The 16,560-nt window shown below is 38.2% G+C and overlaps 2 protein-coding genes across 3 annotated transcripts; both read left to right on the top strand.

The window, feature by feature from the left end:
* Positions 1–3,864: 3,864 nt before the first annotated feature.
* LOC110181245 (methylenetetrahydrofolate reductase (NADPH)-like) lies at positions 3,865–14,706 on the top strand. 2 transcript variants are annotated; one of them, XM_086837464.1, is made up of 6 exons: positions 3,865–3,961; positions 4,242–4,454; positions 9,967–10,559; positions 10,953–13,883; positions 14,028–14,128; positions 14,185–14,706. In XM_086837464.1, exons 4-6 carry the CDS (start codon positions 13,349–13,351, stop codon positions 14,596–14,598), a joined length of 1,050 nt encoding a protein of 349 aa, XP_086693590.1. In that variant the 5' UTR covers positions 3,865–3,961; positions 4,242–4,454; positions 9,967–10,559; positions 10,953–13,348; the 3' UTR covers positions 14,599–14,706. The 2 variants fall into 2 exon arrangements, with proteins under 2 accessions (XP_086693590.1, XP_086693587.1); XM_086837461.1 differs by lacking the exon at positions 3,865–3,961 and having other exon boundaries at positions 4,266–4,454; positions 9,962–10,559.
* LOC110181246 (uncharacterized) lies at positions 14,185–16,471 on the top strand. The gene is made up of 3 exons (XM_020948950.2): positions 14,185–15,433; positions 15,857–15,957; positions 16,026–16,471. Exons 1-3 carry the CDS (start codon positions 14,941–14,943, stop codon positions 16,467–16,469), a joined length of 1,038 nt encoding a protein of 345 aa, XP_020804609.2. The 5' UTR covers positions 14,185–14,940; the 3' UTR covers positions 16,470–16,471.
* The last annotated feature ends 89 nt before the right edge of the window (positions 16,472–16,560 follow it).

Raw genomic sequence — 16,560 nt, forward strand, 5'->3', positions numbered from 1 at the left:
TTTACTATTACTCTGACTAAATTGCAAGCGAAAAATGGTTAAAGAAACTATGGTAAAGAAAGAAAAACTTTCTTTTCTAATTATTTTCCAAAATATCTGATGTCTGATTCAAATATTATTTCTGATATATATTATATGTTTAGAAAACATATTATATGTTTTCTAAACATATATTATATTAGATATATATGAAAAATAATCAATTTTTGGCTTAGTTATAATTAATTTTCTATTCGATCCTAAGACCTTGTTGTAACCAGCAAGGGTGTAGGTACCTTGGCTTCCTTGGGTTAATTTCCTTAAGTCTTTATTAACTTCAGTATTAAATTTCCTTTATTTAATTTCTTCTAAGATATTCCAATAATTTTTAAAATAAATACTTTCATAGCTTCCCATAAACAAAGACAAGTGACTAAGAGCAATCCCTTCAAAGCTGTCTCTTTGGTTTAAGAACATTTTCTATATCCTTTTTCCATTTCCCATATTATTTACCATCCTACCCACTGTCTAACCATTTTTCTCCTCTCATTTTAATCTAAATAAAAACCATTTTTGCACACATTTTCGCACATTCCTATCCACGGTAATGGCCATCCGATTCGAGTTGTTTTTCTGTTGCAACATCAGCAGCAGCAGCATCCAACGCAAACATGCAGGGAGCGATGTGATGCGATGGCGATGGCCATGGCTACGACGTTGCATGTTGACAGATAAACACAAACAACATTTGGGATGAATAGGTAACGGCCGTGGCAACGGTAACGGCAATCCCGGCGAGCACCCCATTAATGCTTATTACACAACAACAACAGCAGCAGTCCGTGTCCGTGTCCGCGTCCGCATCCGTGGCAATGCTCGTGATTGCGTGCCAGTCCCGGATTCCATATCCCCTGGTTTTGCCAAGGATCTGAGGCGGCAGTCCAGGTACCAAGGACTCCTCCCCTCGCTCCTTGGGCGGCTTCAAGTGTCGAGAGCGTGTCGAGCGAGTTCTTGTTTACCGCTGTTGCAATTGTTTTCGCCGTCATTATTTTCACTGCGCTGAGTTGCGTGGTTATAGTACCTATGTATGTATGCTCTCTGTACACCACCCCTCATATATGGCCATCGAGGTTGGTCCTTCCGCGTCCTGGTCCTGGTCCTGGTCCTAGTCCTCGTACTCACTCATCCAGCCCCGGGTTGGTGTTCCTCCATGGCCCTGCCCGTCATCTTCGTCCTGTTGAGCGCTCAAGTGCTGTGGCAAATTCGTTTTGAACGCCACTCCGAGGCATACGTGAGGGCAGCTCTCTACACTGGGAAAAAATGTAGAAAAATTTTATTAAAATAGGTGTAATGTATAATTATATATGTGGAATATATGTGGATTGATATCTGAACAGTAAGGTTTTTATTTTAATACATTTACCATTTCTTGGGATTAATTTTACCATACTTCGACTTCATATGTTCTTTTTCCATGTTTTTTAAACACCTCTTTTTATATTAAGCATTATTTTTCTGGTACATTTTCAGTTAGTATTTAGTTTTAAGTATAATCACAGAAAATTTCATCAAGATCAGACCTTTAAATGGAAAATTAATGCTTTAAATTGCTTGATTAAAGAATAAATATTCCGCATTTTATGTATTAGCAACTATAAACTATATATTTATTAGAAAATTCGTTATACCTTAGAGGATGGCAGTTTATTATGGGATTTTATTTTATAGTATATATTTTGTTATATTTATTTCTTATAAATTATTTATTCATTTTTTATAGTGCACTTTCCTTTCGTCCTTTGTTGTGCTTGCATGTTGATTACACTTACTCCTGCTAGTATGCTCCCAGCAGACCCACACAAGCTGGCGAACTATGCGCTTTCGAGCACTTAAGAACAGAGCCCAGTTGCCGTGGTGATCCTTTTGGGGTGGGTTAGCCAGGATGTTGGGATGCTGGGATACCAGGATGCTGGGATGCTGGGATGCTGAGATGCTTGAGCGAAACGTGGAAATGGCAATGCAATTTGTCCCGTGTAGCGCCGTGCCATGTCCTTTGCCTGCAGTTCCCCTGCACTCGAGTCCCTATCTTACGGGATTACATTAAAATGTCTTCGGGATGATGGCTCCTGGCTCCTGGCTCCTGGTGAGGAATCTGTATTTAGTGGGCGGTGCATGTTCCTCGTCAATCTTCATTTTGGCTCCGCAACTGTTTACCGACAAATTCAGCAGCTTGTATTTCAATTTCAGCAATGGCCAGCTGGGATTAGAGCCAAGTTAGTGTAAATAGTTTACACCAATCAGGAGACAGTTACTCCAGGCAAATTGCAAATTAACCTTGATTTATTTTACGAGGATATCCCAGGTAGGTAAGGGATATTAATCAGCTACATATTTCATAATTATTTACCTTAAATATATTCCGTGTTCTCTCCTTTAATTACTTTTTGGAATAGTTTACCAAATGACTTATTTACATGAAGATTCACTAGTAGTTTTCCTTATAGTTTTCCCCTCAAACAAAAGCTAGCTCATTATTACCTGGACGTTCCACTCCTAATTGGATAGTTAGCCCCGCTCACATAGGAAACATAATTGGTTTGGTGGATACCTAAAGGTTACCTGCAACTAATGTCAACCGAAATGGGGCGACACTGGAGAAGGAAATGAAAGTAAAAACGCTTTCGATTAGCTCTCGTTTTTGGAGGGCCCTCATAAAGGTGTGTGTGTTAGTGTGTGTGTGGCATGTATGTGGGCCTTCGTTTTGGGCAATTAAATGCAAAGAAGGCCGGGCCACAAGCCCAAAAAAGGTGTCACTCGAGTGCTTCGGGTCATTTCGCTGCCACAATGGACACTCTCCACGAAAAGGGCAGATATAGAAAGAGAGAGGAGGTCGGGGTATGGGGCAGGGGCAGGGGCAGGGGCAGGGAATGCCAAATTGGATCAGGCTAATGCTCAACAACTGTCATGTGCAGTTAGGCAAACACAGCATAAAATACACACACATGAAACACTGAGAGAATACACATCAGGCATAGAAATGTGTTTACCAAAAAATTGGGAAATGAAATACAGTTTATTATATTTCCAAGTGAGGTTTAGTTAAACAATTGCTAGATAAGATTAATATTTACTTGATAAAGCCATACAAATTATAAACAAGAAAGGCAGCTAACTTCGCACTTGAAAAGTTATAATTTCTTCTCATAAAATTGTCCGATCGTTCCTATGGCAGCAATATATATGTATATATATAGTCCAGCGATTCGCCATGCTCCAAACTATAAACTAGTAAAATTATATACAAGAATACCAACATAGTTTCATTAAAATAGCTTAAAATTGTTCCAAAACATATCTCGCACATCTGAGCTTATGATTCTCAACAGGTTCTAACATCCCCGGAACGAAGTGAGTGCTGCCGGCCAAGTCTCAGACATGTGTTGTGTTACAAAAGTTGCAAGTCATTGTTTACTAGTGTTCAAAGTAAGTAACTGATCATACATACTTACTGGTCATAGATACTCACTATTCAGAGTTACTTACTGCTCATAGATAGTTACTTATCTTAGTTAATTACTGATCATAGATAATTACTGCTCATAGTTAATTACTGGTTATAGATACTGATCATAATTACTTACTGGTCATAGATACTCACTGTTCGAGTTACTTACTGCCCATAGTTAATAACTGATCCTAGTTCTATAAATCGTCCGATCGTTCCTATGGCAGCTATATATATGTATATATATAGTCCACCGATTTGCCAAGCTCCGACTTATAACTAGTAAAATTAAGTAGAAGAATAACTCCATAGTTTCATTCAAGTAGTTTAAAATTGTTCCAAAACATATCTCGCACATCTGAGCTTATGATTCTCAACAGGTTCTAACATCCCCGGAACGAAGTGACTGCTGCCGGCCAAGTCTCAGATATGTGTTGTGTTACAAAAGTTGCAAGTCATTGTTTACTAGTGTTCAAAGTTAGTAACTGATACGTACTGGTCATAGATACTTATTGATCATAGTTACTTAATGTTCATAGATACGTACTGTTCAGAGTTACTTAATGCTTATTGATATTAACTGATCAGAGTTACTTAATGATCAGAGTTAAATTAAATATCAGCTCACTGCTCCTCTCTGCCTCTCCCCCTCTCTGGCTATGTTAGTGGCTCTATGTTAATCTCTAGAGGCAACTCCTCTCCCGCCCACTCACACTCACTTTCTCTGCTCCTCTCTTTCCCCAGGGACTATAAATAGAGGTGCTAAGGGCCCGCGCGCCTCAGTCTGTCCTAGGGGTACCTAGTGTTAACATCTCAAGTGATAGTGCAAGTGATCAGCCTTCGGCCTAAAAAATATGACGTGGCCAATACAATACATCTGGATGACTGGGAAGAAGCTCCCTTTGGATGGAATCAGCATTCTTGGTCACAACACTGGAAGGAAGTAAACAATGACGTGTCCTCTACTGCGGTAAGTCTTAACCATGACATTTATATTATATATAAATAAGATATTGGTGGGATCAATCTCTTCTTTAAATTATATGTATACTAAATTCTCTAAAAATATATATGTTCCTATGACTTGTTTCTCTTATTTTCCCCCAGTGTATACATACACATAAACAGACTTTATATGACACTTGACGCTAAAAGTTAACGCACGCGACGCCATTAGGCGCAACTTGGCCTGCACTGGCAAATCGAATGCTCACACTGCTCCCGTCCCGGTCCCGTTCCCTGTCCCGCCTTTCACCTCCACCTCCTTTTCCCGCTTTTCCATTTCCATTTCCATCAAGCGAGCAATACGACAACAACAGCAATGAGAGCAAACCGAAAGAGCCAAACAACTTTGAACATTTTCGACAAACATGTCACACATTCATATGCGCAACGCACCTACTCCTCCTCCTTTCTCTGGGCACAGTGGCTACAAAAAAATATTTAAAAAATATGGGAGTGTATTTTGAAAGTAATCAATAGTCAGGGTTAATGTCTATTTAGAAAGTTTCCTTAAGAAAATTAGCAAAAATAATTAATCTAAGCAGGCATTTACAGTGCCTATAGATTTGTTTCTCTGTTAAACTATATATTTTTCTGTTATTTAAAATTTTATATTTAATTAATTTTTTAAAATATAAAGTCTTAAACATTTATAATATTTTAATATTAAACTAAGGAACCCTCCACTTAGAAATGTTAAGAAATGAGTGAACAAAACCAGAATTATTCATATTTCATATGATAAATCATTTGATTTATTTTTTATCCACAACCAGCATCCTTTGGCTTGGCTAGCATATATGATTTTATATATTATTTCTTTATTATGTATATTTTCTGAACAATTTTTGAGTATTTGCCCCACTGCCTGGGCACTTGACACCACAGCACCACATGAGCGTGAGCACTATTCGACCTGACAACAAGCTATCGCTATCATTTGTACCTAGTTGAGACACTGAAACATTATTCTAGTATTTATTAAATTAGATAGAGAACTAATGGATCAAATAATATATATACTATTTATTTGACTTTATCATTTAATATTTTATTTTTCAAAAACCAAATAAAAAGAACCTGGAAAACTTTAATTAAAGTTCAGAAGTAATGCGATTATTTACTTTATCTTTACATCTTGGCAGTATCTTAAGCCACGTTAATCTAGTCACCTTTCTAGCCTTTTATAATTACTGAAACTCTTAAAAATCTATTATTTTAAATGTTTTGAATTGTAGATTACAATAAAATTTATTTTTCCTATGTGTACCTGTCTTCTTTGGTTGTGTCGCCACAACATCGATCGAAATCGAATCACACCACCTTGTTGTTGTTATTTCTGTCTTAGCCAACGTTGTTGTTGTTGTTGTTGGTATTGGTGTTGGTATTGGTGTTGGTGTTGTTGGTGCTGTTGGTTGTGGGCCCTTCAATCAGCTGTCAAATGAAAATGTCAAAATATCAAAAGTGAAAAAGGCAAAGTAAAGTAAACTTAGGTCCGGGGGTCTCGAGCCCATTATTGTGTTTCTTCTACTTTTGCTTCTACCATGCTGCCAGCCTTTTAAGAGGTCTCCTGTTCTCCGTCTTGTTGTTTTTGAGTGTCCATACACACTCTATGGTGTGTGTGTGTGTGTGTGTATATAGTGTGTGTGTTATTTTCTTGTTGTTTTGAGTGTTTGGCATCTGTTGGACCGACCGCCGATTCGTTAGTTTCGTTAGTTCGTCATGCAATCAGTCAGTCATCCATCCACTTGGCGCGTCATTTCGACAGTCAGTCAGTCAGTCATTCAGTCAAACAGTCAACTAGTTCGCCAGTCGCCTCTAAGTGGCCCTAAACTGGGAGAGAAGCATATTACAGTGGAATCAGGCTAAAATAGATTGGAATATATACTCTTCTTAGAGGCATTACTTAATATATTGACTAGACTACAACTTCTTTAATTGAACATGTTTCAAATTACTAATTTATATAAAATATATATTCTTTTCAATTATAAATACCCGTTTAAAATATATCCCCAAACTATAAACTGTCTCCCATTTGCCAGACCTACCAGTTTGTGTATAGAAAGCAAACCTCAAAATGTATGCAGGCCGTAGAAAGAAAAATCAACAGATAGAAACAATAGACATTTCGTGCATACATATTGGTATATGTACATATATATACCCTAGACTATGTATATATAATATATACCTGAGGCTGATACCTTCGCTTTGAGGGTAACGACAGCCTGACAGTTTGACTCTGTGGCGCAAGGTGTTTGCCATTACACATGGCTAGATCAACACATATTGGCCCAGGAATTGGGTCCGAAGGGATGAATATATTGCATGCTAATTGGATTTTACGACCCATAAATATGAGTTTGTGATCCAGGATATATCTGATTTTAGTATGGCAAATTAGAAGCATTTACTTAGGCTTAGTTTACGGGGAGAGTTTATTAGGTTGTTTAACTAATAAAATGTTGTTTCAACAAAGATAAATTTTACTGTAAACCAAATACCAAACGAAAGTAATATCTCGAAGAGGGTTTAGGGTTATGGAATACTAAATTAAAATCTCCAAATAATTTAGAAATAGTTGGGAAATGTTGTCTTAATATCTTGAATCCAATTAAATTGATGAAGGAAATTGTAGATGGCTTGACATTTGACTGCTGACTTTGGGGAAAACATGACCGTGACAATAATAGCATTTCACGCGGCTTCCTTATAACTCGGTACACCTCAGCACCTCAGCAGCGTCGCAAATCAATATCTCTGAAGAAACTCACGAAACCGAGTGGCCATAAAAGAGCCTATATGCCATACAAGATTTGTAAGTGAGTGAGGTTTAGTGAGGTTTCCGAGGCAAAGGCCTGTATTGGCCACCATTTATGGGCCTGGGCTGTCTCCCCCCTCCTATTGTACTATCAATATTTGTGGCTCCTCTTCGGTTTATTATTTTTGGCTTTGTGCATGGCATTAGCTCCATTTTACATATTCGGTGTGTGGGTGGGTGTTGCGGCTGTGCTCGTGCTCTTAACGGGTTTCTCTGGCTTTAACGGTTACTGCCGCTCGTTTTACGACTCTTTTTATTGCTGTTATTAATGCCCGAATCTTCCATCTTTGGGCGGCGCGATCTATTGTCTCGGCTAGTGTGTTACCTTCAACCCGCCTTGAATTGTGTGGCAATAATCGACGACAGCCAACTTGAATCGTATCAACAATTTGTATCTCTTCGAGTGGGGAACATCACATCTCATGCTTGAATGAGATTACTTGTATCTCTTAAAGATTTCAGATTTTTTATAGCCTTATTTAAGTAGATATTTCGAACCAGCATATACAGACGAATCGATCTAGATTTGGGTTCTCTTTGGAGTTTAGAGAGAGGGAGATTGGTGGCTTACCCTTCCATGGTATTATCATCTCAGTTAGAAGCTAGAAACTCTATGAACGAGTCATTTCTGACACTATAAATCATATATATTTACTTAAATATTATGTATTCAAGTTTTTCCTGAAATTTAACCATTCCTAAGGTCCTGAAATATTAATTTCAATCTCAGAACAACAATCCTGTAACAGCTAATCCTGATATTTAAGCCTAAACATTCCCAATACTTTAATAATCCATTTAAAATCTCATTCACATTAAACCCATATACATCAGATCTGGATTTTATTGAGTTTAATGGCAATTCGTTGAAGTAATATTTCAATCAAATTCGCGTCGCCGCTCCAAATTACAACATAATTTTCAGATCTTTTTCGCCTTTTACAATTTCCGCATTACAAATTAATTTCCACGACCCCCTGACAGAGAAAGAGGGAGAAAAAGAAAAGCAACATACCACCCAATGAAAGCTTGAATATTAAAAAATTGAAATCTGTTTAATGTGTTTACTCGACCAGCGCAGGGAAAAATTTCATTAAAAGGGAAAGCGCCGTCCAGAGGATGCGAAATAGGATGTCCTTGTGGGCGGAGTTCAGGGGGGGAAATTGTGGCGACTCATGGCGCAATCGTCAATTATGGCCAACAAGGAAAGCGGAAAAAATATTGTGTTCGATAATCAAACCGAAAATGTGCACAGCTTGAGTCAAAATAACAAAAAAAGAGGGGGGAAAATGGTAACGAAAAACAAGGCAACAAAAGGCGCAGAAAGCGTAGGAAAATCGGGACGAAGGGCAGGACTTTTGAGCAGCAGGATATGCGTACGTACGGCATTCCCCCTTTTTTTTTGCTACATCCCTGTGTTATATATACCCGGTACTTGGAAAGGTGCCAGGGTATATTGTATTCTAGAGAAATGTATATAGCAGGGGAAGGGAGAATTTTCGAGAATTTCTTTGTTTACTTGTCTGGCATTGCGACGAAAATATTAACAAGAGAAAGTATATATAAAATAAAAATAATAAATATTTATAGAGAAAAAATATTAAAAAGGTAAACTATAATTAAACAGTAGATTCAACAGTGCTTTTTAAATATTAAAAAAAAAACTGCTTTATTATCTTTACATTTCTAATAACAGTTTTATAAGAAGGGAAAGGCTATTTTATTTAATTTTTATAGTTATGAAAATTATGAAATATGTGATTCTATATATTTTATTTTAAATTATTATCAGGATTATGTTTATTTATACTTGTTAGGGATCAATTTTTCTCATTACTAGGTACTCCACAGTCCTCATTAGAACCCTCTCATTTTATCTTACTTTCTCCTTGATTTTTTTATTTATTTATTTTCCTTTTTTTTTTGGCAATTTGCCACCCGCCGTACGCGACGTCGACGTTGACGTCGACGCTGGCAGGCCCATAATTAAATTACACATATTTTAGTTTGGTGCGTGTGTGCATGTGTGTGTGCAGGCCTGCTGACTTGCTTTTCCCATTGTGCGTCCTGTTTTTCCTTTCAGGACTTTGGGAACACCCATTCCCCCCGCCCCTCCTCCATTTGGGCATGACTTAGACATCCGGGAAAACCCCAAGACTTGGCCGTGAATGTGAAATTAAATATATGTATACAGCGGGCGAGCAATGTTTATAAATGTGAAATATGTAATCAACAGCAGAATGTTATTTTGGTCATTAAATTAATAACAATATGATTTTGAAGGAAACAAAGGTGTGACCTAAAGTCTGGTTTTGTGTGGGTTTTTGGAGATATTAAATATTAATATATAATATATATCGATTTGGAAAACCTATTAAAGTAAAGAAGAGTATGTTATTTATAGCTAACAGATTGTTTTACAATATTAATAAGAAGATGGGTTTAATTTTTTTCAAAAATCCAGTTTAAAAAATTTTAAACTAAAGAAATATTTCCTATCTTATTGATTTTATTATAGATTTTCCCATAATATAATATTCCTTCCCTTAAAAGAAAATTCTACATGAGTCTACCAAATTGATTAAAAGATAAAATTGATATTTCTTCCAATATCCTTATTTAATTTATCGAAATGAATACTATATCTGAAGTCCAGCCACGTTATCCTGCAGTGGACCTTTAGTAATCTCTTCAAATGAACGATCCAAATGGGTTAAGGACAGATGCCGACTGCCAAATGAGATGAAATCGAATCGCTGACGGCTCACTCGACCGCAGCTGGTAATGGTAATGGAAATGGAAATGTGACCTTGAATCCCATGTACCACAGGCGGCAGGACTACTCGGATTACGAATGCGCTGCGCGTGACTTCCAGTTAAGTCCTAATTATGTCAGTAACTCATACGAGATTGCAGGGGATTTCTCTCAAAGGATGGAGAATGGACTGGCAAGGACTGGCAAGGACCGAGGGAATGGGAACTCGGCTGCGTGCCTGCCACGTTCGCCGCACGGCGATGACGCAATTTCCAAAAGATTTGCAACCGAAACGCACAAAGGTGGCCCTGGTGTCCTTCGTTGCAGGATGTGCTATATGTGCTATGTATATGCTATATATGCTATCAGGGGTTGCTGTGCCACCCATCAAACCGAAGCCAACTGAAAATATCTGAAACCAACTGCGGCAGCCGGCTCTCGTCACTCACACTCGCTGCCCTAAACAGATTTTACACAGGGAGAAATACTTACAGGTATTTATAATGTACAGAAATTGTAATATTTCGGAAGAGAATTTGTATAAAACCTACTTTATACTTGCTTTAGAAATTATTTCTTTAATCAAAACTAAAAATTTAATGTGTTTTAATATTTTAGATACATTATTGTCTAAAAATAAAGTTGTAAAAAATTAAAAACATTAAATAACACGTAAATAAGACATAAAACACAAAGGAATCGTTGTGGTTTCAGTTTCATGAAAATGACGCAAAAAAGTATGCTACGAATTACCACAATATAAAAAATTCCGCCTTAAAAGTATTTTTAGCTTACGTTAAGACTTTGTTTTAATTGATTTTAGTTTAAAAATCAGTTGCTAAAGCTACACAATGTTATTACTAATATGATTATTAATTTTCTTCCAGTGCACCTATTATAATGATGCGTTTCCAGCAGGCGTCGGTGGGCGAAACAACCCCCTGATGCGAGCCCAAGCCCTGGCCCTTGGCTTCACTCATTCATCCAGCCATTCATTCATCCATCCATCCATCCATCCGACCATCCATTGTGGCATTCAGTCAGTGAGTCAGTGGGAACCCGGCCAGCCCACTCACCCAGTTATGAGTGTCCTGCGCCGTTTTTGTCCCGCTTAGCAACAAGCGATAAATTCCGCTCGGCGCCATAGGTAAAGCGTAGTGGAGTGAAATGAAATAAAATTGGTGGTGCGACCGATGCTCTGATCCCGAGATGCATCCCCCAAAAACAAAATCGACAGTGTTTCAACCCCCAGAAAAGGATGATGATTCACACAGAAACACGCACACAGCAGCGGTGAGCAGAGGTTGCAGAAATGCCATGGAAAATTCCACGCGTCCTTATGTACTTGTGAGTATGTACTAGGTAATCCTTTAAATGCGCACATAGGTTTTCAAGGCTAAATGCTTTATTAAATGGATGGTTAATATCTTCTTATATATTCTAAACTAAAAATAGCTGCATTCATATCAAAAAAATCGAATTTTCTACTTCTATTCATAATTAAATAACTGACAAGTCGGTCGCTCATTGCAAATCCCATTTCCAAAAACTTTTCAGGACAGCCTTAAAATTTTAATACCTCCACAGTAAACACTCTTCAAGTTGCAAATGTTTAAATTTACCTCCAAGTGTCCTTATGCATTTCAGACTGATTATGAAACCCTTGGCGGTGCCGCCGCCTACACTCGAGTGCTTTGCTGCCACCATAATCATCTTAATAATTTTCACAACTCATGTCTTTATTACATTTTTTTTCCACTCTACCCCGCCACCGCAATATAATTTCCCAGCTCTCGGTGGAATTTTTTAATTTCAACTGAGCAAAGTATCTTGTGGTAAGGAGAGAGGCAGGAACCTCCTAAGAAAATGTATCTTCATGCGTGTGCCCCGAGACGCGGTTTCATTCCCATTTCCCAGCTCTGAGCAGACGCATTTCATCAAAGATTTTTTTTCCATCTCGCGCAGTAATTTAATCCCTCGGTGCTTTTTGAAAATAATATATATAAAATATAAAATATGGGAGTAATAAAGCAGGGAAACCCTTCGCACAGCAGGTGACCCAACAACAATTTATGGTGAATGAGAGGCTTAGCTAATTTCGAGGAGGTCCTTCAATCAGGCGTTAAGATCGAAGGCGGTACAATGTAATTTTTCCCTCAACAAATCATTTTCCGGGGGTAATCCTCTGGCTCTATGCCTTGATTGAAGTCTTTTCTTAAGAACCTTTTTTGTGTGACGCAACTACGAAGGATCTATCCAGTAGAGATTCACTGAAGCAAAGAGAACTTGTTGTGTTCAGGGTATTGAACTCATTATCCTTTTTAATTTTATGGTGGAAATTTAGCAGAGCCATGTCAGGAAGGTAATTTTTTGGGTAACCTTTAACTTACCTTAGAAAAATGTGAAGTTAAGAATTAAGTTCCAGAGACTCTTTTGGTACTAAGGTATTGTTTTAATATACAAAATTTTACTTAAATCTAAAGCATACATTCATTATGTTTCTGTAAAGAATTATTATGTATATCTGTTTATATTTCTTTAATTCTATTCCATTCTTGGCAGCTCTTTTCCGACTGATATAAAACATATTTCCTTTGTCATTCCCCTAAATCTACACACTAATCATTCCATCAATTCCCAAATACTTGTCGCGCTACCTTTCGGTTTATATTTAAGTTATTTTAATATTTCACTTTACCAAAACGAAATGATTTCCAGCATATTTTCACTGTCACATTTATGTGTCTCCTAAGCATTATGGCTCTAAATGGAGCGATCTCCCCTAATGCCATCTTCATGGATTTAAATATAGAACGGCCTTCCGACAAGACTAAAAACAGGTTCCTACTCACACCCACATAAATGTATATATATTTTTATAAATATATGTATATAAGAAGACGGTGCACATGGCAGGCACATTGACTGAAGCTGAACTAATTTTAAGATTTCCTTTTTTTCAAGGGGAAACATTTGAAGGTCCCTCTAGCTGCAGTTGAATGTAAGAAAATCTGTAAATTGAAACAGGAAAAGGGTTCAATCATGGTTTCCATGCTTATTCCTTAGTAGTTTCTTTTATTAAATATAACTCACAACTATTTTATTCATCGAGTTTTTTGCTTTTTACCCCTCGAAATCTATTTGTTTTGAAATGTTAATCATTTAGAAACTTGGACTTTTAAATTCATTGGCTCGGGGAAGTCTTCTAACATAGTTATATTTCCGCATAGGAATCTTAGGCTGGTGTCCAGCTGGACTCGATAGTTGTAAGGATCGCTACCAGATGGCGGGAGCTAATGGTTTTCGCCGATCCGTCAACTTGGGAGCGTTTCGAGCGATTCAAATGTCGCTGAATCGCTGTTCATCCACGTTCACGCCCTGCTTGACCTTTGCCCCCGGACAGGATGGTGGTGGAGAGCAGCGTGTCGGGACGATAGTCAGAGAACACCAGGCAAAAGGACGCCTCTTTTACGGTATTGAAATCCTAGCCCGTACGCGTCTAGGACCCGTGCAACTGGACTTTAACAACTTCCTGCCGGTCCTGCCTGTCTTTGTCAGCGTCGTTTGGCATTCCCTACGATTCTGGGATGTGGAGCCCATTGGGCAAACAGAAAGTCTATTGCTGTGCAAGCTCCTCTCCGAAAAGATACCTGCAGTGCCGCATCTTACCTGTTACCGATTGTCCGAGCGGCGGATAAATGATTTTTTGTCCCTAAACTTTAAGAATATATTGGCCCTGCGAGGTGACGATGTGGAACCGAACCAGGTATTCAACTATGCTGTTGATTTGACCCAGTTTATTAAGTGCAGGGAGGGCGGTAAGTGATTCTGATCACAATAAACCCTTACAGTGATTTATAAAGTTTTGCTTATTTAAGAAGTACACTTGCATTTCAGACTATACACAAAAAACTCTGTGATTTTGCGAGTTTTCTTTTCCTAGTTGCAACCTTTCTCCTTAGACAAAATGTCGATTTGCGTGGCTGGTTTCCCTGATGGCTACACAGCCGACCAACGAAGTCCCCCAGATATGGCCAAGAACATAGAGATTCTGAAGTCAAAGGTGGGTTCCCAAACTATAGTGTATAAATTACCAGACCTATTAACCATTTATTTTAGGTCGCAGCCGGTGCTGAGTGTGTCATCACCCAGATGTGCTACAAGCCAGAGGTCATTGTCAAATATGTGAAGTATTGTCGGGACGAGGGTATTACGATACCCATCCTGATTGGCATAATGGGTCACGACTCCTACTCTAGCTACAAGAGGATGCGGAAACGTGGCGAAGCTGAACTTCCGCCGGAACTGGACAAGGAACTCGAAGAGATCCAGTGTCGACTTGGAACGGACCCTAGCGAGCCATCGCAGGAGATTGTCCGATTCTTTGTTCGCGTTAATGTCCGTCTTATTAGCGAGGTCCTGGCCGCCAGTGATGACATATGGGGCATTGTATTTTTCACCCTGAACAGGTTTGAAAATGTGCACCTAATGATTAAGGAACTTCATGACCTGGGCCTATTCAAGGGGCCTTAATAAGGGTTTCCTAAAACAACCAAAATTATTTTACGTCAAATCTAAATTGAATAAGTTAGTCTCATCCTAAAAATTCTTGATATGGATTTATTAAAGTATGGCTTTTAATTTGTGATATTTTTAATCAAATCTTAAATGACTTAACCGGCGACCAAGTTACGCTCTCACAAGCAAGCCAAGCCGTTTTAATATTGTATAGAAAACTCGGGAGCGAGTCCGAGCTACTATATACGTTAGGTTAGATCGTTGCTGATCGCTGATAATTACAATCCGAGTGCCACCTAGCGGGCACTGGCAGTTCTCGACGATCTGCCAGAGCGTTAGCATCATCTCTATCTATCGATGGCTCACTGCACGCCGGGTGTACGGAGTTCAAGTCCTCCCTTGTACGTGCCCTGTGTGACCTTTGCCCCGGAACAGAATGGATTGGTGGAGCAACGGATTGGACCCCTCATTGCTGAACATCACGCACAAAGACGCCTCTTCTATGGCATGGAGATATTACCCCGAACCAGGGGCAAACCCGTATGCCTGGATTTCAATCGATTCCTGCCGATACTACCCATGTTTGTGAGCATGACCTGGCTGGGTACAAGCTACTGGGATGTGGAGCCCATAGATCAGGTGGATAGCCTCCAGTTGGCCAGGCATCTTGCTCCTAGAATTCCCGTAATGCCACACTTGACTGCCTATCGATTGACTGATGAACGGTTGGATCAGTTCCTGGATTTGAGTTTTAAAAATATGTTGGCGTTGCGGGGAGATTTGATGTTTTCAGGGCAGCGATTTCCACATAGTAAATCCATTGTTGAGAGGGCCAAAAACAGGTCAGGCGGTAAGTTAATCAGACAGACTAATAAATATATATATTTAGGAACTATTTGTGAACTAGAGCTCTAGAAGATAATGCTAACGATCGAGTGATTGTGATTTCACTTGACTTGAAAATGTAGCTTATCTCATTGTCACGCCTCCCTTCGTGAATAATCACAAAATATGCGCTAAAATATAATTTATTTACTACTTTGCAAAGCGTAAAAAATTTTTAGTCTGAAATTCATCATTGCTTAACGAATACAAAAAGTTTGAGGTAGTTCAGTTTCTCTTCTAATATATTTGTTTTGTTTATTGTTCAATAAACATCGTTATTAACTAAGCTGCAAGATAAGTAATAGCTATGGCTGCTTCTATTTTTTATTTGTTAATTTATTTCACAAATTATCGCTTTAAATTTACTAATAAGAATCTCTTTCTCCAGATAAAATATCAATCTGCGTGGGTGGATTTCCAGAGGGTTACAACATAACGGAAGGACAAGCTCCAGATCTAACGAAGCACATACAGTTCCTGAAAGAAAAGGTATAAATTAAATATATATTATTAAATACAAATCAAAAATTTATCTTAGTTAATAATTCTTTTTCTAGGTATCTGCTGGAGTGGATTGCATTATCACACAGGTATGCTATCGACCTGAGGTCATTATCCAATTCGTGAAAGAAGTTCGGGCAGCTGGCATTACGGTTCCGATTATGATTGGAATTATGACTCACCAGACCTTCCACAAATATACCTTTATTGAGAAAATAACTTCAGCTAAATTACCGTCACTTTTGCGACAAGAGCTTGTTCAATTACAAACTGAACCTGAGGCAGATGAACATTTAACTAGAACATTTTTTGTTCATCACAATGTGCATATAATTAAAAGTATTCTGGAGGCTGATTTGAATATCTTTGGCTTCCAATTCTTTACTTTGAATCACTTTGAAGCTGTTGAGGCTTTGCTAAAGGAACTTCATCTTCAAAATCTATTCAGTGATAAAGAAAAAGAGCTACAAAATTCCAATAAAGTGTTATTTGAAAAATGAAACTGAATTTTTAGTAACTATTTACCATGATTTATAAGTCATAAAATTTTCATAAATGAAAACGATTTCCTCTATATCAAATTGTAATATT

This window comes from Drosophila serrata, unplaced genomic scaffold, assembly GCF_035046125.1.
Source record: "Drosophila serrata isolate PLE 108 unplaced genomic scaffold, ASM3504612v1 contig_66, whole genome shotgun sequence".
Lineage (NCBI taxonomy): Eukaryota > Metazoa > Arthropoda > Insecta > Diptera > Drosophilidae > Drosophila > Drosophila serrata.

Bases quoted from the DNA above. Each gene is read 5' to 3' on its own strand.
- LOC110181245 (XM_086837464.1), top strand. From the start codon at position 13,349: ATGGCGGGAGCTAATGGTTTTCGCCGATCCGTCAACTTGGGAGCGTTT. The intron at 13,884-14,027 runs GTAAGTGATTCT...CTTTCTCCTTAG, and splicing joins TATTAAGTGCAGGGAGGGCG to ACAAAATGTCGATTTGCGTG. The intron at 14,129-14,184 runs GTGGGTTCCCAA...CATTTATTTTAG, and splicing joins TAGAGATTCTGAAGTCAAAG to GTCGCAGCCGGTGCTGAGTG.
- LOC110181246 (XM_020948950.2), top strand. From the start codon at position 14,941: ATGGCTCACTGCACGCCGGGTGTACGGAGTTCAAGTCCTCCCTTGTAC. The intron at 15,434-15,856 runs GTAAGTTAATCA...CTCTTTCTCCAG, and splicing joins GGCCAAAAACAGGTCAGGCG to ATAAAATATCAATCTGCGTG. The intron at 15,958-16,025 runs GTATAAATTAAA...TTCTTTTTCTAG, and splicing joins TACAGTTCCTGAAAGAAAAG to GTATCTGCTGGAGTGGATTG.